The following is a 24765-nucleotide window of genomic DNA, read 5'->3' on the forward strand; positions in this document are numbered from 1 at the left end:
ACTCCGGGAAAGAGTCTGAGGCTGGAACACTCACCAGTCAGACACAGAGGAGAAAAATTCACCAGCAAAATGCAGAGGAAGTCAGATGTATAAAACTGAGGATCAGTAATAAGCCACATGACAGAACATCGATTAATATAAATGGGTTGATTTAAATTATAAGAGCTAGTTGGGAGTAAGAGTAAGCTAAGGCCTAAAGCTGTCATAAAAAATATATAAATTCAGGAACTGGCACTCTGGAGACTATCCCTGGTTATAGAAAGTCAAAGAAGTCTTCTCGGGAAAAGTCATTTAAGCAACATATAATAATCAAATAAAGTCACACATGGTTCTGTGTACTGTAATTCCAGTACTCTGGAGACAGAAGTAAGTGGATCAAGAGTCCAAGGCTGGCCTTGATTATATATTGTGTTTGAAGTCAACTTTGAGCTACATGATACCCTATTTCAAAAAAAATAATTTAAAACAAAGTAAGTAAATAGAGCAAAAAGAAAGGGGGAGAGGTGGAATAAGGGAGGGAGAGAGGAAGGGAGGGAGGGAGGAAAGAAGGAAGGAAGGAAGGAAGGAAGGAAGGAAGGAAGGAAGGAAGGAAGGAAGGAAGGAAAACAATTTCTGGTAGAGAAAAGTATGAGGAATATATGAAGAATGGTGTGAGGAGTGTCAAAGTGACCCAGAATGAGACCAGGTCAGAGAATAAACTGATGCTAAACCAGTTACATGAGATATTCATTCAAGAAGAGGCTTCTCCAAAACTAGGAAGGAGCGCTCTAACAAGTTGTTCATTATCCAAGTATGGGACAGATGCCTTTGTCTGGGACAACATTTGCAAAGCTGGTTTCAGGTGTTCTCTGTCACAATGTAAAAGATTGTCTTTGTTTAACGTGTTTAGGCAGATATGTAAAGCATTGTTCAAATTATTTGTTACAGATCAGAAGCCAAGAATTTAGAAGGCTATTCAGCTTGAACTTCTGTTTATCTCATTGGGAAGGGAATAGTTTAGGGCATTAAGAAGTTAAGATGGTATTATTGAGCCCTGACAGGTTTATTATTGGGGGAAGGTACACTGCTTTCATGACTCTGTTTGCTTCTTTGCCAAAGGATGGGATGAGAGCCTATGTATGGAGTTGAAGATAGAATCCTATCTTCAACTGAGTAAACATTGCTATGAGTCATTCTGGAATACGTGATATGTGGCATCAGTCAGGGCATTTCCACTAGAGTAGATCAGCTGATCCCTGCCATGTGGAACTAGGTCAAGAGGTAAGAAGGGAAGCATTCAGGAGGGGGATATCCGTGCACCCCTCAACAGCTGTGGTACTTCCTCTTTAGGCTCAGCTTTCTGCCAGCTTCTCTTATCACAAAACAAAGACTTAGGTCCTCAGCAAATTCTACATAAAACGTAATTGCTGTTCTCAGCTGTCATGGCGTAGAATTGAAGGCAAGGACAATGACCAAGTTAAACAAAGTGGCACAGAAGAGACAAGTAACAGTCCATCTCAGGACAAATGTCCCAAATGGTGAGAATAAAAATCATTTGGATCTCTATGGATTCTTAATGACAATTTCCAGAGCTGGAATTAGGTGCTTTTGGGGGTTTCTGAGAGATGTTCAGAGACAGGTGTGTCTGAGAGATGTCCAGAGACAAGAGTGTATCGTATCTTTGGTTTTTAAAGTGTATTGAGACTACAATGAGTTGAGGGTTAAAAGGTGAATAAAGAAGAGAACCTGGGTTACACAACCATTCAAGTATGTCCTTTCTACTCTTCACAACAGCCCTGCAAGGTGGCTTTATTGTCTCAGGAAAATGAGGCTGTGAGCATGCCTAACCCAAGAATGACATGTGAGTGCAAGAAGTGGGACTGAAGTCCACGTTTGTGAATCTTAAATGTCTAAGTTCATCCTATCATGTTCCACTGTATCCCTTGGTGGTGGTGGTGGTGGTGGTGGTGGTGGTGGTGGTGGTGTGTGTGTGTTTGCTTGCAAAATCCTCCAACTTTCCCAAACAGGAAAAAAAAAAAAAAAGAAGACATTTTTTCACTTAAAAGCAAGACTGGAGGTGAGTGGGTGGAGAACAGAGGGGGAGGAGGAAACCTTTGTCTTAACAAAAACTAAGTTCTCTCATGCTTTCCCTTCTTTATCTGTGAACTTATCTTGTCTATATTCATTTCTTTTGTACCTTTTCAGTTCAATTTCCTTTCGATTACAGCAAAATTCTAGACTTTGAGGATAAAGTGGCTGACTAGAAGCTTCCTGTGTGTGACCAGTCAAGACAACAAAGCACAGACCCTATCGTAGAAAAAGAGAAGTGCATAGGTGTTCGGGGAGACATGATAATGCCTCCATACAGCATGGAGAAGCAAGAAGGCTACACAGGAAACACCTTTGTCTACAGCTCTGACTCCCTGAGAAGTAGCAATAAGGACAAAATGAGTTTTGCATTATGAGGCTGCCATTAGCCTCTGAGTATCTGGGGTAAAATGCAGTGCTTTGAGTCTGAAAATTTCTAAACAGGCTCATGTGTTTAAACATCTGGTGTTCAACCTTATGTGGAGAGCCTGGCTAACAGAAGTGGGTCACCAAGGTGGTCTTTAAAGATGTGTAGTTCAGATATGGTGATGGTCTAGCTTTTGTTGGTGCTAGTTTATTATCTTTTGAGACTGGGTCTCATGTAGCCCAGGCTGGCTTCTAACTCCTTGTATAGTTATGACTTTGAAATTCTGATCATCCTGAGTCTGTCTTCCAAGTGTTGAAATTATTGCCAGTGTTGACCTCTATCTCAGATAGTTCTTTATCTCAGATAGTTCTCACAAGAAGAAATATAGATCACCAAAGAATACATTTTTTTTTTAGTTTTCGAACATTCTTAGTTATAAAGGAAATTTTAATCAAAACTTTACTGAAATTACATCTCACTTCAGCCATAATCATTCTCAAGAAGACAACAGTAGAGAAAGAAAAGAATGTAGGAGAAAGGAAACACTTCTGATAGAAATGTCAACTAGTACAACCACTATGGAAATCACAGTGGAGGGTCCTCAGAAAACCAAAATTAGAATTACCACATAATCTTCTTAAGCCACTCTTAGGTGTATACCTGAATGAGCAGAAATCAACATATAAAAGAAAAGTCAGCAGTAACAGCCCCACATTGCCACCCTCACCAGCTTCAGTTCTCCTAGACTTGTAAGAACCTCAACTCAGGCCAAATTGGAGTTCAGGGCCTTGACCTTGAAGAGAATTTTGAGACTGGACAGTATAGTGAAGCAGAGTTAAAAATCTGTTTAATGATGATTTTAATACAGACTTAATCATTATTGTTATGAGAATGAGAAGTGATCAGAAGAAACGATGCATGCCCAGGTTGGGGTCTGTGCTTCCCAAGGGAGGAGAGGGGCAGGTAAGAGGCACCTGTGCATATGTGCGCCTCAAGGGAGAATGAGCAATTGTCTTACAAACACACATACACACACACACACACACACACACACACACACACACACAGAGAGAGAGGGGGGGGATCCTTGTTGACTCTTAAGCTACTTCTTACTTCTCAAAAGGTTACTTGGACTCCCTCTTCTTTTTTTTCCTAGAAAATCTGCAGTATTGTGGCTGAGAGGGAGATGGCCTTAGGCACTTGGTAATTGGGCTGGAATTCTTGCTTGCCTACTAGCAAAAGCTTCCACCGAGTTCCCAGTTGACAGGTTTTTCTTTCCAACTTCTCATGACATGAAGCCTTGGGCATATCTATACACCCATGCCCATTGCTTGACTCTATAAAATAGCCAAGTTATGGAATCAGCCTAGTTACCCAACCATAGTATGAATGGATAAAAGTGTGGCATACACATATTGAAATATCATTCAACCATAAAGAAGAGAAAAATTATGACATATTTAAGAAGACGAATGCACTGGAGATCACCATAGTAAGTAAAATAACCAGGCTTAGAAAGATAACTACTGCATTTTTTTCATATGCAAAACCTAACTTTTAAAAAATCCATGAAAGTAGAAACAGGAATATATGTGGGGAAGTGGGCTTGTTACCAGGTGGTGAAAGACTAGAGACAGTAAAAGGTGATGAATACAGTCAAAGTTGATTTTGCACATGTTGGGAAATGTCAAAATGAAACTCATTTCATAAAAAATATACATTCCTAAGAAAAATATAATGAAGCCCAAAGCCCACTGACGCCTGTTTACACCCACCCTCATCTCCTGTCAGCTCTTGTCTCCTCCACTCACTCTTTCTTGAGCTATCCCATTCCTATCTGCCCACAAATGCTTTCTTGTCTTTCTCAAAGAACCCACCACGTTAAACACAAATATCTCATCAATTCTAGAACAATGAACTTTTGTTCTGTTGTTATTCATACTTCTCAGAAATGTAATTTTACTTCCTCACATTTCAATCATTTTTCATTTCATTCTTGGCCCGTTTCCATGTCCATTTGACTGCTATCATTAACTGACCTCCTGACATTAGTCTAAGAGAAAGTCTCATACAACTATGCAAAGTTCCTAATTCTTTCGTACAAAGAATGACCACCTAGTGAATATCCTTACCCTCAGGTTAGGCATAGGCATGGTCAACCCCAAACCCTCACCAGAGGTCTGATGGTATTCCCCAACCATTACTTCCTTTTTCTTCCCTAAAAGATGTACTATCCTGACTGCTCATCCTATGGGTTAGCTTTGTCCGTTTGAAGCTTTATATAAACTGAAGCTTATCTCTTTTGTGTCTGGTATCTCTTGTTTATACTTGTAAGTATGGGCATAATATTACATGCACTGGAGGATTATTTACTTTTATTGTTGCATAATACACAACTGTATACACATGCCACCATTTACCTATTTTTGTATTAATGAACACGTGAGGTTATTCCCATGTAAAGGCTTGTTCAACAGTTTCCATTAGTCTTGTCCTTGTCTTCTTGGCACACATGTGTTCTTACTCGTCTGTTTTTTGTTTTGTTTTTAAAGAAAGAAAGCTCTGTCTGTAAATTAGATTGGACCAATTAAGACGCAAGAGCACAAAAAGTGTCAACAAGTTGGACAAGGTTTTCTTGAGCATCTCCTTCTCTTATGAGAGATAGAGAAGCTGCAGATCTCATAAGAGAAGGCACTTGGGACACCCATGTCCTTTCAGGTTATTTCATGCAAGAATCCAGAGAATAGGAAACAAAACTAAACTATATAATTAAAATTAAGTGCAAGTTGCTTGCACCTAGAGTAAAGGCAACTCATAGAACCTCTGCTCAGAGTGATCAGTTTAATGCAAGGGCTGGTTGTCCAATCCTTCTGAACTATAGAGCTGAGGACTGTGGAGTCCCTTGGGGATGAGGCATGGGGAGACTGTCGCGGACTGAGGGTCACCGCCATCTTTGTGGGTTTTTGCTTTCATTTGCCTGTCATTCCTGAAGTCAAGGTTAAGACCATGGTGAACATAGAAGGTTCAAACTGACTCTGCTCATCCCTCTTACAGATGCCCTGCTCTGCCCTGCCCTGCTCTGCCCTGCCCTGCCCTGCCCTGCCCTGCCCTGCCCTGCCCTGGGAGGAAGAAAAGGTGTACCACAGAAACCCCAGAAGGTGCTTATCATAGTCATAGTTAATAACTGCAGTTTAAAATCTGGGCCCATTTAGAAGTCAGTGGAGGTAAGGAGAGAGGAATAGGTGGGTGGCTGCGCTGTTCTCTGGAACTAGAAGAGGGATGCAAGTGGTAACAATGCTGACCACAGGAATCCTTTACACTCATATCATATAACACTTTACAGAAAGTTTTCTAATCCCACTCTCTGACATTCAGAAATCTTTATGGTAGCCAGGCAGGTATTATCCTCATTATGTCCATCTATGGACTAACAAAATCAAATGAAAGGCAGGGTCACTACCTTAACCCACCTCTCCAGTCCCTTTTCAGGAGTGCCTAGGTAGAGAAGACAAAGGAACGAGATCTGGAAGTAGCCAGCGCCTCTGAATAGTTGCAAGGACAGGTGGTCTGAAAGTTCTACACCTCGGGATAGTTTGGAAACACCCTGGAGGTGCGTCTTCCAGTCCTTGCCCTGGAAGGTAGGGGTCTCTTTAGGCACATACTATAGTGTTTCAGAAAGTGAAGTTTCACAGAGGAGGACAGTGAGATGGTACCGCCCCTCCCGGATGGACGCGCGGGCGCCCTCTGGCACCCTGAGCCTAGAGGCGCAGGGGTGTAGGGTGGCGACCCGAGAAGAGCGGCCAGCCCAGGTGCGCCAGGGGTTGGGCAGAAGCCCGGAAGGTGCGCTGTCCAGCCCCACCCCCTCCCTGCGCCTCCCGCGTGAAAGTGAAAGTTCCAGGGCCCCAAGAAGGTCAAGGATTTGGGGGGCGGGGCTGGCGCGGACGTGGGAGCTGGTGCCGGGCACCGGAGGGGCCATGGATGGGCTTGGCCGCCGCCTCCGAGCCAGCCTGAGACTGAAGCGCGGCCAGCGGGGTTAGTGCGGGCCACAGCGCGCGGGGTTTGGGGCGGGGGGAGGAAGAGGGCGTGGGGACCCCGGGACTATAGGATCGGTGCGGCACTGGGGTCAGGAACGTGGATCAGTTTAGGCGGGATCTGGGAAGGCTGGGCAGGAGGCAGGTGAGCTCAAAGGAGCAGGTAGAGGTCAACAAGCGAACAGACTTGCTGGGTCAAGGGGGAACTTGGTGCCCAGAAACCTACAACGGTTATGGAGCCCCAAGGGCCACGTGTCCTTATATCCAGGAAGCTTGTGGTGCAGCCACTTTGAGGCTAAAGAGCTTAGGCCGGCAAGCCCTCCAGGAGGTGCTTCCCTTCTCTACTTGGCATTTTTTTCCAGTTCCTGGAAGCCAGCTTGTCCCTGCGCAGATAACTGCTCCACAAAAACTGGTCTCCCAAAGCCCTTAGCACTGACTTCATTAGCACAGCCAGGTAGATCAGCTCAGCTGTTTCCTCAATCCTGACTTTGAGTTCTAACCTGTAAAATGGGAATCTTTTCCCTGTCCAGGGTGGATGGTAGAGATGAAATTAGATGTGTCATCGGTTTCTTTTCTCCATATCTGGAGCACTGGGACTTGGAAGAAGGACAACTAGGATTCATTAATGTGTCCATTCATTCAACAAACATCTGTTGCTCTTTATGTCTGGCCGGTGCTATGGTGAGCTGGCACACTCAGGTTTGCTCAGACAGAGCCCATGCTTCTGAAAAGAAAAGAAAAGGTTTTTAAGGGTCGTTCCCAGAGAGCTCACCCCTTCCTGCATTTGCAAGTGAAGACATCAGTGACCCCCCCCTCTCAGAAGACGCCTCAGAGCTGAGGTCTGTACTTCCTTCTCCGAACTGCAATGACTTGTGACTGATCTGCTCTTTGTACCTTTTGGCTTCTGCCACCCTCCTTCTCCAGCGTGGTTGTTCTGACACATGACTCTTCCACCTGTATGCCAGGGAGAGGGGCTGCAATGGCAGGAGCGGTATGTAGGAGGAGATAAGTCCTCTTTTTCTACAGAGTTCTGGCTTGGTTTTCTTGGACTTCCTAGACCTGGGTAATCTGCTGCTGAATGGCTAGGTTTGCTTCCTGGGGCTCAGAGGACACATTTCAGTTGTTCTCCCACCTCACCCCCACAGCAGCATATGGCTAGCAATGGTACTCGAAGGACCTTCCTTGTGGTCAATGAACAGGAAGGCAGGCAGTCTATATGTGCCTGGTCACAAGTTTAGCAGCACCTGTCAGGTCATATGGGTGTGACTCTTTCATTTTTCTTTTTGTCCTCCTGCTTCCTAGGGTATTTCCCCTTCTAGTTCACTGGCACAGGCAGTTTTGTCTGGTGTGTGTGTGTGTGTGTGTGTGTGTGTTTTAAACACTGGTAGGGAAGACTGTTATGGTGATTCTGGGTTGCTAGCAGTTCAGCAAAGAACAAACAACAGCTTTTCAGATCAAGGTTCCCCAAAGTCCTCTTTCTTTCAGGTGGTTGTGGGAGAGGCTTCTTGGTGGAGGAACAAGTGTAACCGGACTCCTGACTTCCCTAGAAGTGTGGCTCCTCCCTCAATTAAAATTGAGGATAATAATCCATTCCAGGGCATCGAGATCAAGTGAGGTGCCTTCTATTATATAGGAGTTTGATGTATATTGGTCCTTCTCCTGTTTTTCTGTGAGAACCTCTTTTGAAAAGAGGAGAAGGAGAAAACACTATTTGTTGGATTTCTTCAGCCTCAGTCCAAAGATCTAGTTACTTTTCTTTGGTCTGGGAATTCTAACATTGCTGGTCCCTTGTTTCTCCTGATAAAGCAGGAGGAAATGGAGTGAAAAGGCAGCCCAAGGACTGAGGAAAAGACATTTCCTGAGGTTCTCGGATGACCAGGAAGATGACTCTGGCCCTTCAAGCCATTTGCTCACCACCCATCCCACCCCATCCTCAACCCCTCCCTACTGTGATATGTTTACTGTGTAATACACAAGAAGGCCTGAGCCTGGATTTGGAACTTTTACAGCGTTCACTTTGAAAAGATCCTGTTCATTTTCAATTGCCTCCGAGTGACTTAATGCCTCAGTTTTCCCTTCTTTACTAGGCATGTGCTTGTTCCTTAAGGCAACCAGTAAAGATTATGCAACATGTCTATACAGGATACAAGGAAGACACAAGGACTACCTGGTTCTCTGGTCTTACTTCCCCATTCTCACGTTTCCAACCCTCATTATCTGTACTCTGATTGGCGCTTCCCCCACAAGTCAGTGTTGGGTGTCTGAGTCCTGCATTTTACTGGTGCCACAATTCCAGTGCTCTTAGGAGCAGGGTGACAGTCTTCCTTTTTACCATAGCAACACACTCCCTCCCAGAGGGCTGCTAATTCTTTGCAGAAGTGGAAGACACAGGCACCAGATCCTTTTGTTTCTTCCCTCTTCATTAAAAGTTATTTCCTGACAAAGGCTCTTTCCTCTTATCCTCTACATTTCCTTATTCAGGACTTTCTGTGAGAAACCCAGGTTATCAGCAACTACTTTCCCCCTGTTCCTCGGCCTCTAGACACAGTACTGTATTGGGTCTGCTGCTTAGCTTGTCCTGGCCCAACCAGAAGAAAGACTGAGCAGGAGTGGAGGAAGGGTGAAGATGCTCTGTACCCCTACTGCTCCTGATGCAACCCGGCTCCTACTCTAAGCTGGGGACGATTTCCTGAGTCATTGCTTCCTGTTAGTAAAGATTATGAGAGAAAGGAATCTGCTCGAACCCTGGAATAGGAGAGAGCTCTATGCCTTAGATCAAGACAGATTACCAGGGAAGATGGGGGTGTAGGAATTACCTTCACAGCTATTCTGTATATCTGGACCTCTCAGAGGTGGATTTTGTTCTTTACAGCATCAGAAGAGGATCTATTGATTCCTTGTTACAAGTTATTAGTACATTTAGAGAATGATTGGGCAAGTCTACTTATCTGAATCAGGGCAAGGCAGTGGCATCTTGGCTGCAAGAAGTGTTCAGTCCTGTGTTCCTGGAGGTCCTGGATGTTTTAGAATTCTCCAGTTGACTTGGTGGGACTTTGCAGCTTCCGATGATTAGTTGAAAAGATGATGGTGAGCAATTGAGGATAAGGGATGTAAAATACCTATGCTATGCCCCATGCGGTGCTGGAGTCCATGGTCTGATTTTTCTAGGCATCCCTCACTGCCTGGGGTTGTAAGTAAACTCACCACATGGTCTGCAAGCACTGGAATCCAAAGCCCTTAGCCCAGGAGCAGCTGTGCTTTGAGATGTTTGCTCATGACCTTTTCTGTTACCACACCCTGGGGCTCTTGGGAGGAGCCAAGCGCTGAGCTGCAGTGCCAGGATGCTGCTTCTGTCAGTGCCCACACCAAGCTGTGTTGCGGGTCCTTTCACATCCTTCTTGCTCAACTACGGAGTACACAGGATGAAAACTGCTCTCTGGCTTTGGGAGACAGCACATGCTTCAGCTCAATAAACCTGTGATTGGAGACCAAAGCAGAAGCCACTTTCTCAGGCTCTCTGTGGCCAGCCTGAAGGAGAAAGAACATTCATGCCCCCAAAGCTCAGAATGATGGAAGGACAAGGGGTAGGCCGAACCCTCAGGCTGCTCCGAAATCGCTTGCCACGACTTCGAGCAGGTCAGAACTGGATTGCCTACTTCCTTTTTTGGATGATCCTTTTATGGGCTGATTCCTCCTGTAGTGATCTTCTTTTCCCTTTATATGCTGAAATCCACGTGGCCCCCATGTGATCAAGCCAGGAGGATTACCTTATCAGTTTGCAGAGCTAGTCATGTCTGTTGCGGAGGTCTTGCTATGGTTTTAAAAAAAATGCCCTGTGGGCCTACTCTGATTACTTAGTACAAATTTACTCAGGGCTCACAAAATACCCAGAACTGCTACAGCAGGCAGACTGTGCAGTGTCAGACATCAGGCCTCCAAGAACCTCCACTGCATGGCTCCTTCGTTTCTACATCAGTGTTTTCTTTTCTTCCTGTGTCACTCCATGGTTTCAAGTTTCCCAGGGCAGGTATGGAAACTGCCCTCTTGGCTCTGGTCCTACCTCGTGCCTGGTGGTGCCTGGTCAGGCTTGGCACTGTAGCCTTGAGGCATGGTTGTTGCCCAGATTCTCACACATGCTACAGAATGGAGGAATGGAAGGAATACTCAAGGGGCCCTTGCATCTCCATTTTAGGACAATCCCAGAACAATCCTGGGGAAGCTGTCACAGAAGAGGAAAGGATCCAGGAGCATTCTCCGTCCAGCTTTGCTGGAGGCCAGCACTTCTTTGAATATCTTCTTGTTGTTTCTTTAAAGAAAAAGCGTTTAGGGGATGACTATGAACCCACGATCATCTACCAGTTTCCCAAGGTAAGGATGGAGGGAGAGGTGGGGCCTGAGGATGGAGGTGTGTTTGAAAGGTAATAGAGGAGTCTTGTGTCTTACCACGCTGTCTGGGCTCTAGCTCTGAGCTCACTACTCTTGTTTCCTTTGTAGCCCAGCCCTAGTTTTCTGTAATCACCCAGAGAATCTAGGTCTGACTGCTTTGTGAGGGATTGACTGAACCTCTGGGGCAAGGGAACAAGCCTCATGCTTTTCCCCTTTTGGGAACCTTCTAGTTCTTCCAAATTCCACCTCGGTCACCTTTTCTATAGAAAAACCCAGCTTCTTCTGGAACTCCTAAGAAGATATGACCTTCCTGGTTGTATATAGAGAATCAAGCAGGCCCTAGACTCAAACACAGCCTAAGACCAGACTCCCAAAGTATTAGAGATCTTCTTGTCTGGTCATGCTCTGGGTGAGGCACAATGTGCCCTTCTTACCAGCCTCTCTTGTTAGCAGGTGTAGCAACTGGACAGGTTACTTCGTTTCTATGTTGTGGTTTCTCTCTGATGGCACCCTCTCAGGAAGTTGGTCCAGACCTTTCTAACCTCCTTTTTGAATATGTAAATCCTCAGGATACTGAATTCCAACCCAAGGTTATGTTGATGTGGCCCAGAACAAATTGTTTTCTCTTTGGGGGTCCTTCCCGCTAGACCTAGAGTTCAGACTGTGTGGTACCAACCAAAGGCACCTTTGTACTCTGTCAGAAAGAAAAATGACAGACTTCTGACCTCTGCTTCTCTGCCTAAATTCCACTGTCTTTTCCTACAGAGGGAGAACCTGCTCCGAGGTCAGCAGGAAGAGGAGGAACGGCTGCTCAGTGCCATCCCTTTGTTCTGCTTCCCTGATGGGAATGAGTGGGCACCACTCACAGAGTATCCCAGGTAACCACTCAGCCTGCAGGCAAGGGTATCAGATTTGGATGGAAGGGCAATTGTGTGGCTCTTGTCGCCCCTCACCTGGTATGAATGCTGAGTTTTTGCCAGGGAAATATTTTGCCTGGGATCCTTTAGACAAATGATTGAAGTTGTGACTTGACATCTATCTGAAGACTTTTAAGAGTCTCTTATGTGTTGCTAGAAGAAATAGTTTTTTTTTTCCCCACTCTGGACTGCAGAGAAAGACTTTGGCCTGTACAACATGGAAACGGTTCTTACATCATGAATACTGGAAATAGATCATGACTTCAATTTTTAGTTAAGAAGTAACCTTCAGAACCTTACTTACCTGGTCTTTAAAGTGGTAATAATAACTGAACTTTCTTCAAAAAGGTTCAGTTGAGTCTCCAATGAGGTGATGCATTAGAGCTGGACACCGTCAAGTGCTTAGTGAGTGACTGCTGTGATTATCCCCATGATCAGCCAGTCAGCAGCTCCCCTCTGTCTTCCTCTCCACGCCTCTGATGCGGACTCCAATCTTGTTTTACATCCAGTGAGCAAATGCACACTGCTGGTCTGCTCTCTCTTAGGGAGACCTTCTCATTCGTCCTGACCAATGTGGATGGAAGCAGGAAGATCGGATACTGCAGGCGCCTCCTGGTTGGTGCTACTCAGAACAGCCCCTTCCTCTCCGCAGACTGGTCAGCTTCACCCTTTCCTCACTGCAGACAGCTCAGCTCCACCGATGGGCTTGCAGAAGCCTCTGCTACCAAAGCTCAGGCTCGGTGGGAGTGGTGATTATAGGGAGAGAAAACCTCAGCACATGCTGCCATGTTAGTGTCCCTTCTGGATCCCACAAGAACAAAGACATGCTGCCCATCCCCTCTGCTGCCACAAGGCTCTGGCCTGTGTGCTCCCAGCTCAGTAGTCCACCACACAGTAAGAGGCTCCAGTTGGACCCTCTTGTAGTCTTCTGTACCCAGTCATGCTTGCCTTATTCCATTGAGCCTCCCAGACACTGAGATTTAAATGATGAGGTTTAATTCTTGGCTTTCAGGACAAGGACTCTCTAGACACCTTTACAACCCTTTCCTCTCTAGACATTTCCTTGTGGCTAAGACAAACTTGTTTTTGTTCTCACTGAACTTAAGCTCATGTTGGCCATGAGTCAGTGTTTACCATTGGGTTTCTAGACCCAGAAGGCTGCCACTACCACCTCCTTCCTCCTTCTCCTCCTCCTACCCCTCCTCCTCCTTCTCCTTCTATCTCTCCTCCTCCTTCTCTTCCTCCTCCTTCTCCTCTTTCTCCTCCTCTTCGAAGCATATACTCATTGTATAAACAAATAGGCTTCATAGTTTTTTATATGTAATCCATGTACTTGAATCATATTTACTATGCCTATCACACCAGTTCTTTTTCCCTTCCCACTCACCTCTCTAATTTCATGTTTTTAATCCTTTTTCTTTATTTTTTAAAAAGTGTATGAGTGTTTGACTGCATGTATATAAGTGCACTGTGTGCATGCCTGTTTGCCCATGGAGGACAGACTCGGGAGCTAGATTCTCTGGAACTGGAGTTAGTTACAATGGTCGTGAACTGCAGTATAGGTGCTGGGACCCAAACCTGGCTCTTCAGCAAAAGCAGCAAATGTTCTTAACCATTGAGCCATCTCTCCAGCTCTCCTGTCTCTCTTTTTTAAAGACTTATTTTATTTTTAATTGTGTGTATATCTGTGAGTGGGTGGGATATATGTATATGTGTATGGGTACCTTATGAGGCCATAAAAGGGGACATCTCCTGAGGTGGAGTAAAAGACGGCTGTGAGCCATCCAATGTGGGTGCTGGGAACTGAATTCAGATCCTCTGGAAGAGCAATATGCACTCATAACCACTGGGGCAAATCTCCAGCCCCTCATGTCTTTTATTTATGTCTTATTTTTTCTAAAATCCAAATCCTGCATATGAGATAGAAAACACATTCTGTGCCTAGTTTCTTTTGCTAACTGTATCCATTGGTTATAATTTCATTCTTCTTATTAGCTGAATAATACTCCACTTTATATAACACACTATCTTTTTCTTTTCATTTGTTGAAAGACACTTGGACTGGTTGCACAATGTGGCAGTTGAAAACTAATCATCATCTTTTGACTTTGGTGGATATTTTGACCCTTCTCCCATCTGTTCCATGAACAGAACCATACAGACCTTTCTCCATCCAACCCATTGGCAGTCACATCTGCAGCACTCCACTTGTTTCCCCATTAGTTTCAAGGAAGAAACCCTGGTGGAGGCTGCAGCCCTGAAGGAAATTCTTGTCCCTCCCTAGCCTGCCGGTCCTGGTCCTCGCCTTCCCAAAGTATACTGCATCATCAGCTGCATCGGCTGCTTCGGCTTGTTCTCCAAGGTAAGGTTAGGACAAAATTCCTTGGAGCCTGTTAGGCAGGCCTGTTCAGCTCTCTGGCTCTGCCTGGCAGCTTGCCTTGCAACTTGAGCTCTTGGTAGAGTGCCTTCCCGATAGCCCCACCAGCATCAAGGATATTGGGTAAAACTGAGACAGGAGAGACCTGGGTCCAACCCTATTTCAAGGAAATCTAGAAGGCTGTTTCTCCTGCAGAAAGAGAGCTATTGTCCATTCTTCCTCTTATCTCCCTGGTTGCTATGAGGCTCAGATGATGTATAGCATGTGGAAATTTTTCACAAAAGGGAATGCACCCTACAAGTCTGAAGGCAAATAACATACAGTAAGGATCCCCATAGTTACCCTGATTATGATGAGGTTAGAAGAGAAATTGATGATTTGTGTTGCTGAGGCTATGATTAAGTCAATCTCTCAAAATGAACTTGACCTATCTTGGTGGCCAGAAGAATGCTGGGTGTAGGAGAGGAACTCCAGTGGCTTCTGCTTGGGTGGATCTTACTTCTGTGAATTACATTGAGGGCTGATGTAAGCCTCACCCTGATGACAGTCCAGAGAAAATGGGACAGTGATATCCAGGAAGTTAGGTTTCTAGAGTCCTAATCCAGCCATTGCCAACATGGGAGATAATTTGATAGGTTAAGTAGTTTCATATCGGTGTTAGGAGAGAAAGGAATATGAGAGAAAATCAAATGAAGTCTTTGAAAAGTAGGTTTTGTCCAGGAGATGGAAGCCAGTTGGTAGAGGGGCCTAGAAAATATTAGAGAACAGAAAGGACCAGTGTGAGAGTCTTGGGTACCCAGTAGAATCCCTCTAAGCCTTCCTCCCTGTGATCCTTCCCCTGCAGATATTAGATGAAGTAGAAAAGAGGCATCAGATCTCCATGGCTGTCATCTACCCATTCATGCAAGGTCTCAGAGAGGCAGCCTTTCCTGCACCTGGAAAGACAGTCACCCTTAAGAGCTTCATTCCTGACTCAGGCACAGAGGTGAGTTAACAAGTGTGCAGTCCTCTCCCTGGCTGGTTCCTCTCACCTCAATTCACCAGGTTCAAGGTTTCATTCACCAGTATAGGGAAGCTGAGCCAGGCATTAGAAATATTGGCAGAGCTAAAAAAAAAAAACATGTCACCCAAATATGATGTACCTTCTAACCTGATGCCCACCAGCACCTACTTAATACTGTTCAGTCTGCTAAATTTTGCCTGTGCTCATGTATGGTGCTAAGTTTGTTTCTAGTCTCCAAATGTCCAGTTGCTCCTACACCATAACTAACCTAACTATCCTGTGTGTGTGTCCTGAATCTCTATCCCATAGTTTCCATCTGTTTAATTCTTATCATTCATCCCCACCCCTAAGTCCACACCCATCTCATGAAGTACTGTTGATCTAAGTCACTAAAGAGCTCAAGGCAGCAAGTAGAATTCCATTCAGAATCTCTGACACCAGACATTCCACATGCACCTTTGAATCTGGTCATCCCCACAGAAGAATCAGGGAGTCACTAGGAATTTTCAGTTACTGGAAAAATACTGAAGGAAAAGTGAGTACTGGCGTACTCTGTGTCGAGGTATGGATTTTCTCGGTAAACAGTGGTAAGCAAATGGCTTGTAGCCTCATGTAACTAAAAGTTTCATGGAGAAGGACACCAGGAAGTGTGGAAATGAGTAAACACACTGGTGAACATGCAGTTAAAGATTAGACAGTCACAAAGAAAATAAAAGCAGTGTACAGCATTAGAAAAAGACGAAGTCTTAAGATGACCAAGGTGGGCCTCTGAAGCTGAAGGATAATAATGAAGAAAGGAAAGCAATACATAAGAGGCCTGATCCAGGCCAGGCTTTAGACAGAAAAAGTGCTCTGCTTTAGAGCCTACACACAGTGAAGCATGTGTCCCCGACTGGACCTCATGAGCAATACTGAAGATTCTATCCAGCTGTCCTCCCTGCAGAAGGAAGTCACGGGTGGGTGAGCTAGGATCAGATTTGTCCTGTGCAAAGAATGGAATAGGCCTGGCCTGGGTCTGTGATTTCTTTTATTGCTGAACCTTTTCTCTCTGGTTTTCCTACAGTTCATCTCACTGACACGGCCCCTAGACTCCCACCTTGAACATGTGGACTTCAGTGTTCTGCTGCACTGTCTCCATTTTGAGCAGATTATTCAGATCTTTGCCTCTGCAGTGCTGGAAAGAAAAATCATCTTTTTGGCAGAGGGTCTAAGGTGAGCTCAGCCACTCACTGGCCACACTAAGCTGCATCTGTGGGATCAAGGGTATACTGGAACTTCCTGAAGGTAATCAGATTCTAGGGCCCATGTGTGTACTTTCCAGCTTCCAGTCCCTGGATTGCATTTTAGGCCCAGAGAAACAGCTAGTCCAACTTATCCAGCCATCTTCAGACTTGAACTTTGATTGCTGCCTGACTATGATCTAAGAAGGACATGGAGTGTTCCTGGTATAATACAGGCTTGGCCACTCAGGTTGAATGCAGACATGATTCTGTCCTTTCAAGATTAGGCTGAAGGAGGGAAGAGGATGTAGAAGAACACAGGAAGTTATATAATGGCACTGAGGATACGCTAATCTATCCATTTGTAAACTCACTCAACAAGTATTTATTGCATGTCAGCTGTTTGCCAGATGCCAAACATTGAGACGATAGCAAGAAGACTGTGTTTACCCTTAAGTAGATGAAGGTTTATGTATTGGTTTTCAGCACATGTACTGAAACCAGCAGAATGACTTTCAAATCTTGTTCTTCCACCTTTAGCTGTGGTTTCCCTTAGGTCAGCTTCTTAACTCTTTGAAGTCGAGATCACATTTTATTTTTGTGTAGAGTGGAAATGATGTAGACGTGCTTTATAGGATTGTGATGAGGACTAAAGGTGATAACACACAGTGGTAGACACCCAGGACCCCACCGTGCAGATCGGTAAGGACTAGTGGCTATTCTCCACCAGTTCTCAGTTGAGTGTACACCCATGTGTAACAGAAGCAGGAAGCTGTCATGTGTTGGTTGCTGCTTTTGAGAGGATTTGAGTCTGAAAAAGGATGTGGAGAGACATGTGGCAGGCAGAGAAGAGAAATTGATAAAATCAGTAGGGGATTGACTATGAAGCCCTGGCTGGCTTAGAGCTCACAGAGATGAGATCTGCCTGCCTCTACCTACTGAGTGCTGGGATTGAAGGTTTGAGCAACCTCAGCAAGAAGCAATAATTTTGAGCTGAGCCCTAGTACTTAGAAGAAGAAAAGGAAGTTGACAAAGAACAAAGGATCAAGGGAATGACATGAGTTCCAGAAGAAAAGTCGCTTGGCCAGGAATCAGGTGTGTTAAAAAATAGTGACATCATCAATAACTAAGAAGAAAACTGTCATAGGCTAAATCTTATGGGAAGGTGTTTTGGAGGTGGTTTTTCTACTCTGGACCCTGTGTAGAGGAAGTTTCTGTGGTAGCCGGGGCTCAGTTTCCAACTAGGTACTTCTGATCAGTATTTAGGAAGTTTCAGAAACAAACTTTCTCCAGGAAATATTACAACTTCCTGCTTTCTTCCCACACAGAGTTTTCAGATCCTGGAGGCTGGAGTTGGGAGGGGACTTCCAATCAGCCAAGTTTGTTAAGGAGGCACTCAGAGACTCGATCTCTCTAACTCAGGAAGTGCTAGCTTGATACCAAGGTTTCCGCATCTGTGTTTTTATTGGCCTTGGGTGTGGGATAATTTGGTTGGAGAAAAATGAAAATCTATGAGAGTTAGTGAAGAATAGGAAAGCTGGAGACTGAGACTGGGTATGGTGTGGGTAAGGAAGACGGGTGAATTGTGACTGGGATAGTAATGGCAAGAGGAATCCATGTAGCAAAGTCTTGAGGCGTCACCTCTGTGGGACTTTCCAGAATCTCTGAGTATTTGTTCCTGGAACCAAGGAATTTCCCAATCCAACTCAGGGACTAACCTGGCAGCTTTCAAATGGCTTCAGAGAGGCATGGGAGGACATGGCTGTGCATGGAGGCCCTGCCTCTTCTCCAGAGCCCAGTGTTAACTGGCTTGTTTCTTCACTGTGTTGTGAGTTCTTCAAAGAAAGGTCAGTGTTATTCTTCTAGTTAGCTCAGTCCTTTGCAGAACAGAGGTTCAATCATATCCCAGTTTAAATGCTTCTGAGCCACCTTTATTTTTATTAATTTTTTTAGCCAGTAATGACTTGAGTGAACTAGCTTGGAATAGAGATTAAAGGGGGCCCCACCCTGGTTAGTGGAGCCTTGCCTGTCCTGATTTCTCCCCTTCTTTTAGCAACAAGTAGCTACAAGCTCTGTGATCAGCATGGCTTCGAGACTTGTTTTTTTTTTTTTTCCGGTACAGGAACATTGCCAGTAGCTACTGTAGGTGTGAGGCTCTGAGCCAATGGCTAGGAACAGAAGCCTTGCTGACATAGTCTCTGTTCTGTGTTCCAGTACCCTGTCTCAGTGTATCCATGCTGCAGCTGCTCTGCTCTACCCATTTAGTTGGGCACACACATACATCCCCGTGGTCCCTGAGAGCCTTCTGGCCACTGTCTGCTGTCCTACCCCCTTCATGGTTGGGGTACAGATGCGCTTCCAGCAGGAGGTTATGGACAGTCCCATGGAAGAGGTAAGCTGCCTCAAAGAGAGTGCATGATTTAGAAATTGGTGAGCTTGGCTTTGTATCCCAGGTCTGCTGTCAACAACTTTGTGATTTGAGGCACATTACATCCCTTGAAACCTGAATTTCCTTTATCAGTAAAATAGGGACAAGTATCTTCTGTTGCTAGAGACTAGGGAAAATGACAAGGCTAAGCTGCTAAGCTTAGCACCTGACATACATTTGTGTTCAGTCAAAGTTGGCCCTCTTCTCTTGAATGATTGCTCTTTGGGTTTAGGAAGCAAAATGTTGCTTATTCTGAGCTCATGAGACCATCTTATTAACCAATGATTTCTATTGAACAGTCACTTGGGTGGACTCTCAGTTGAATGAATGACCACAGCCGGCTTGTACAATGCACACTCCACTAGTATTCAAATTCCTTGGAAACAAGCCCTTTTGTAGACTGTTAAGTTTTGAAAATGACGATATTTGCAACAAGTACCATCTTTCTGAGTAACTCAGAGCTCAGTTGAGTAATGAAGGTATATATACAAATCCCTTTGAATTTGTTGCTTCTCGTTTCTTGGCAATCACCCTGACATAGAAGAGGATTCAGTTGTGTAAATGGGCAGTAATCACATACATTTACTCCCAAAGTTGGACCAACAACTCAAAACATACACTCTTGATCTAAGGCCAGTATATCAGTATAGCTGAATACAGAACAGATTGAAAAGCTCAGCCCTAGCTAACCATTAACTCACAGTGCAGAGACAGGTTACCTTTTGAGGTATCTTGATGCAAGCACTAAAGAAGTGGGGGGAGTCATCCCAGAAGGAGGATTTCCCCTTTTACAAAAGGGGTTGGTGAGTTCTAGCAAATCTACTACTTAGATAAGGCTGCAGTGGAACTCAGAGAAAGGCCCTTCTTTAGACAGTGGTGCTACTGGCCGGGTAAAAAGGATGTTTCCTTTTGTTTTTCCAGCTCTTGGGTTGAGTACACATGCCCTGTGAACAACCCTTAGCCCCATGACTAACTAGAGCAGGGTATCAGCCCCACTTTAGCAATAAAAGGTAAAATGTCTCAACTACAGAAGTTATGTAACTTCTCTCCTCCAAGGCTGGGGCTCCTCCCCTGGTAGCCAGGCAGGAAGACAAACAGGGCCAGTAAGGCCCTGGCTCTTGAGTTCAGAGCTTTTGCATATTTTATTTCTTTTCAGCTGCTCTGAGAAATGAGCAAAACTGACAAAGGAAGAATTCCATTTGGTGTGTGTGTGTTGTGGGGTGGGTGTAGGGTGTGCAAAGTTTTCTGATTCTACACACGAGCTCCCTGAAAGGACTTACTCCATAGACAATATGACCAAAATGCTGAAAAGACTTCTGGGAACAACCTCAAAAAATACTTATGCATACATTTCTCCCCTCCCCCAGAAGAACAGCTTTCCTTGCATCAACGCATTCAAACATACAGATACATGTGGCTTCAGGCCTGGACTAGTTCAGCTCTTCTCCTCTGATGACAGATAATTACAGTGCAGGTTATGTTTTGGCAAATTTTCTAGTTTCTCTTTCCTTACATTTGGAAGTAGGAACATGTAGGGATCCTTCATTTTATTATCAAGACTCAGGTTAGAAACTGAAAATAGGGACCCAAAATAGACATTAAATGCCAACACAGAATTTGGAGAACTATGTTTCATTGGTGAGCAAATCTCTGTCTATTGGTATTATTTTGATAGTGTCATTGTTGCTGTTTTTGAGTTTGTTTTAAAATTAATACAGGGTGGTAGTGGTAGCTATCTCTTGCTTAAAATTGCAGAACTCAGGAGGTGAAGGAAGGGAGATCAAGATTCACAAACCACCATAGGTTACATAAGATCCTGTCTCAAAGAATAACCAAGGAATAATGTCCGAGTTTGAGTTTTCAGACGTCAAAATCTAATCCTACTTTAAAATTTTTAAATTTTGGAAGTTGTCCAATTAGTTAACAATACTCTGAGGAATCAGCAACATGACTGTCGCATGGTCTAAACTGCAGGATTCTTAGGCTATGTGGTGATGGTCCAGGAACTTGGTCTTGTGCTGTCTCATTTGCAGCCTATACATGCTTCGTTTCCTGTCCTCTTCCTGTTGACACTGGGCTCATGTTCTTCCCTTGCTGAGTTTCTAGATAGAGGTTTCAAGGCTGTCAGTTTTTAATTATTTGTATCCAGGCAATGGTATGCTAAACATGTGCACTACTAATCTCCTCCACTCTCAGCCAATTTGAGGGAGATTCTAATAGACCCTTAGGCAATTGTACATATGGTTGTTACGAGTGTCAAAAGATCAAAACATGACTTCCTCTTGAACCGACCAGAGGACAGGCTGAGGACATGTTGAAGGAGAAGACCACAATTTAGGCCTGGAAACCAGTCTGTTATTTCTCAGCAGAATGACCTCTGGGAATTGTACGCCAGGGGGCATACTAAAGAAATTGCTGACCTGACTGTTCCATGATATGGTTAAGATTTTTATTATAGATATGAGAGAACTGCCAGAGGCATCTGGATGATACTTGGGCAGAGACAGAAAGGAGGAGACTGAACAGAGCCAGCAGATTGGACATGACCAGGGCTAGGGAAGCAGGAGAGAATAGTGGAGTGAGATAGCGAGCAATAGATAATAGAGCATAGCAAGAGAACGAACAGTAAGAATGGGTGGGGGTGGAGAAGAGTGAGAACAGTGAGACTAGCAAGAGCAGAGAATGGCTGGGTTATACGAAGGATGAGTAGATGGGAGCTTAGGGCAGTTGTGAAGGGCTAGTCTGTTAGTGAGGACTGTGAAATGTATAACAGATACCTGCAATACTGAGGGAGCCTGGAGGCCAGCACTGGCTTTGATAGGATGATAGGTACCACAGGTAGCCGTATGTCCTTTCTGCTTGAAGTAATGGAGATGACTGCATTCTGAGCATGGGATTAGGTTTCACTGTTTTCTGAGGAATGCTGGCTTTTATCTAACCACCCCAAATACTCCTGTAGTCTAGGATGAGCTCATGTCTGGATATCTGGACTGCCTTTTGGAGTTAGGGAATTGGAGTTTCCTTTGGATCTGACAGGAACTTCTCTAGGTTTATCTCAACTGCAAAATGAAGTAGTGCCTGCTTTACAGAGAACCACTGCTACAATTAAATAAAACATGCAAAGTAAACAATGTGTGTATGTTATGAGTGTGCTCTGAATTAGGAAGTAGTTTCTACAAATCCCATACTTGTTTTTTACTTTTTAAATATTTATGTATTGATGATGATCATGATTGATGATGACCACACAGGGTCACTCTGTGTAACCCATTCTAGGATTGGGACTTAAGTCCAAGTTTGCCTCAAGATCCCAGTATATTAGGGTTAAAGGTATGCAGCACCATGCCTGGCATTCTCACTGCTTTGAGTGAATGACTATAAATTCCTTACAATTCCTTACATTTACTTCCCTTCCACCTTGGGTCTTTCCTCAGCTCCCTTTACACACACACACACACACACACAAAATTTCCTACCTGGGACTCGGGTTTCTAGAAAAAAAGAGATGAAAATGCCAGGCAGGAAATGCTAATTACAAATGCTTATGTTGCCACTACCTGGGCTTCAGGTATAGTCATGAGCAGAAGGGGTGTTGGTAGTTGAGATTTATGAAGGCATAAAGCCATTCTGTGTTTATTTCAGGTCCTGTTAGTGAATCTTTGTGAAGGAACCTTCTTATTATCAGTAAGTATCTACATTCAGGGAATCTGTAGGCCTACCATTAATAGTCTCATGTCTCACTGATCTCAACAGACACATTGAGAAAGACTTGTGCTGCCTTTCCCTCAAGAGGAGGCCTCAGCAAAGACTCAGCGGCCTCTATGAGGCAATTAGGAACAGTGTCTTTTGAGCAAACAATATTCACTGATGGGAAGCCCTTGCTCATGCTTGGGTTGAAACTGGAGGCATAGGAATAGCTTCTGTTCCTCTCTGTGGAGCAGTGGTTTGGGGTAGAGTAGGGCATGAACTCATATACGCCTCTCATTCTCCTCTGCCTCTTCCTGACCTCATGACCAGACTGCTTGACCCTGATCTAGCTCTGTTCTCTCCTAGGTTGGTGATGAAAAAGACATCCTACCACCAAAACTTCAGGATGACATCTTGGACTCTCTAGGTCAAGGGATAAATGAATTAAAGAGTAAGTTCTAGGCACCTCTTTTCAAGATTTTAGGCTTTTCCAGGGAGGTTGAGTCAATTATTCCCAACTTGTTTAGTAAAATGAATTTGTTTAGTAGCTTATGTGAGGGGACTAGATCCTGAATATGAGACTTTTGTTTTTTTAGAGATCTTAGAGAATCCATACCCAGGTTCCTAGACTCCTCTCCCTCTCTCCCTCCCTCCCTCCCTCCCTCCCTCTCTCCCTCTTGTCTCTCTCTCTGTGAAGCATGTGCTTCAGACTTGTAGCAACCCTTCTGTCTTAGACTCCTTTAGGATTGTAGGAATGAGCCACCCCAGGCTCACACTCCTATAAAATTAGTTATTTACTCTGATTATATGCCTCTCCTGGAAACATCTAGACAGCAATGAAAACCAAAATTAGAGGTGAACCTGGGTAATTTCATTCTTCTAATGATCTAAGTTTTTTTTTTTTTGTCTCCTGTAGCTTCAGAACAAATCAATGAGCATGTTTCAGGCCCTTTTGTACAATTCTTTGTCAAGACTGTGGGCCACTATGCCTCCTATATAAAACGGGAAGCCAGTGGACAAGGCCATTTCCAAGAACGATCCTTCTGTAAGGCTATTACCTCCAAGACCAAGCGCAGATTTGTGAAGAAGTTTGTAAAGACACAACTTTTCTCTCTATTCATCCAGGAAGCAGAGAAGAGCAGGAATCCTCCTGCAGGTACACACAGACCCCACTAAATCATGGGCAAATATCTCCCTTAAAAGGAGTCCCAGAAGTATTTCTCTACAGTGGCAGGCAGACTAGAAGGGGACAGGGGGAGGGGCAAAGCATTCAAAAACCCCTATTAAAAGTAGGTTTTAAAATATCTAAGCATACATACAACAGTTGTAACTTCCATCAGTGAGGCTAAATAGCATAACCTGAGGAAATGCTTTCAGGGGCTGGTATTTGTAGGGATGTCTGTTTATTGCTCAGCAGCCTAGGCTCTCATTTGTTTTATTTTGGAGCTAATTACTATTTGTAGATCCCCTTTGAATGCTGTGAGGGCCTAGATATTCTGGAGCTTGTGGGTAGGGCAGATTGTGGGGCCTTTCTGTTTTTTGTTTTTGAGACAAAGTCTCATTATGTAGCCTCAGAACCCCAAAAGCTAGGATTACAGACATGTAATTTCACAGATTAGTCTTCAGAAGTTCATTCACACTGTGTTCATAGCATCAGTCTGCCTAACAAATTTGATCCCTCTAACACCTGTTTGAACCCACAGGCTATTTCCAAAAGAAAATACTTGAATATGAGGAACAGAAGAAACAGAAGAAATCAAGAGAAAGACCGTGAAGCAATTGTGGTGAGGAAGAGTGTCTAGAACTACAGTTAACACAGGCTAATCTGGACTTTGGCCCTTCTAGTGTGACAGAATCAGTGAGGCTCTCGGCCCTGGAATCCATGGCCTTCTTCCAACTGATAACCCAGTCTTACTTCAAAGTGGTGTCTGAATTTGGGAGCCTTGGTGTCAGGGCTTCTCAGAACTTTGAAAGCTCACATCAAAATTCATAGAACTACTCAAAGCTGCATTTTTGGCAGAGTGGACACGGTGGGAGATAGCAGTATAGGTGTACAGCTGTTGTGGGTGCTTGATTAGAAGTTGCTAACACTGCTGTCTCCTATAAACCTGTTATAAAATCCTTAATACAGAATACTGTGGCCCAATGACCTATGTACAAAATAGTGGTCTGACGTGAGGATGAGAATAAAGATAAAAACCTCTTGTTTGTCAATCTAGGAGGCACTGTATGAGAGAGAGAGAGAAAAAAAAAAACAGAAATAAACTAGACATGAAGGATGA

The 24765-nt window shown here is 44.3% G+C and overlaps 1 protein-coding gene and 1 long non-coding RNA gene across 4 annotated transcripts; one reads left to right on the forward strand and one right to left on the reverse strand.

The window, feature by feature from the left end:
- Positions 1 to 3259: 3259 nt before the first annotated feature.
- On the reverse strand, positions 3260 to 12314 carry LOC114612383. The gene is made up of 2 exons (XR_003710001.1): positions 12073 to 12314; positions 3260 to 7189 (listed from the first exon to the last, which is right to left on the reverse strand). It is a non-coding gene; the product is annotated as an uncharacterized LOC114612383 (long non-coding RNA).
- Dennd2d (DENN domain containing 2D) lies at positions 6233 to 24765 on the forward strand. 3 transcript variants are annotated; one of them, XM_028757340.1, is made up of 12 exons: positions 6233 to 6466; positions 10658 to 10833; positions 11617 to 11729; positions 12314 to 12383; positions 14053 to 14130; positions 14990 to 15130; positions 16212 to 16360; positions 18583 to 18760; positions 22439 to 22480; positions 22850 to 22934; positions 23400 to 23639; positions 24187 to 24687. In XM_028757340.1, the coding sequence occupies exons 1-12, from the start codon at positions 6409 to 6411 to the stop codon at positions 24255 to 24257; spliced, it is 1401 nt and encodes a 466-aa protein (XP_028613173.1). In that variant the 5' UTR covers positions 6233 to 6408; the 3' UTR covers positions 24258 to 24687. The 3 variants fall into 3 exon arrangements, with proteins under 3 accessions (XP_028613173.1, XP_028613172.1, XP_028613174.1); XM_028757339.1 differs by lacking the exon at positions 6233 to 6466 and adding an exon at positions 9811 to 10101 and having other exon boundaries at positions 24187 to 24765; XM_028757341.1 differs by lacking the exons at positions 6233 to 6466; positions 10658 to 10833; positions 11617 to 11729; positions 12314 to 12383 and adding an exon at positions 12413 to 12556 and having other exon boundaries at positions 24187 to 24765.

The sequence above is a fragment of the Grammomys surdaster genome, unplaced genomic scaffold, assembly GCF_004785775.1.
Source record: "Grammomys surdaster isolate TR1022 unplaced genomic scaffold, NIH_TR_1.0 126158, whole genome shotgun sequence".
Taxonomy (NCBI): domain Eukaryota; kingdom Metazoa; phylum Chordata; class Mammalia; order Rodentia; family Muridae; genus Grammomys; species Grammomys surdaster.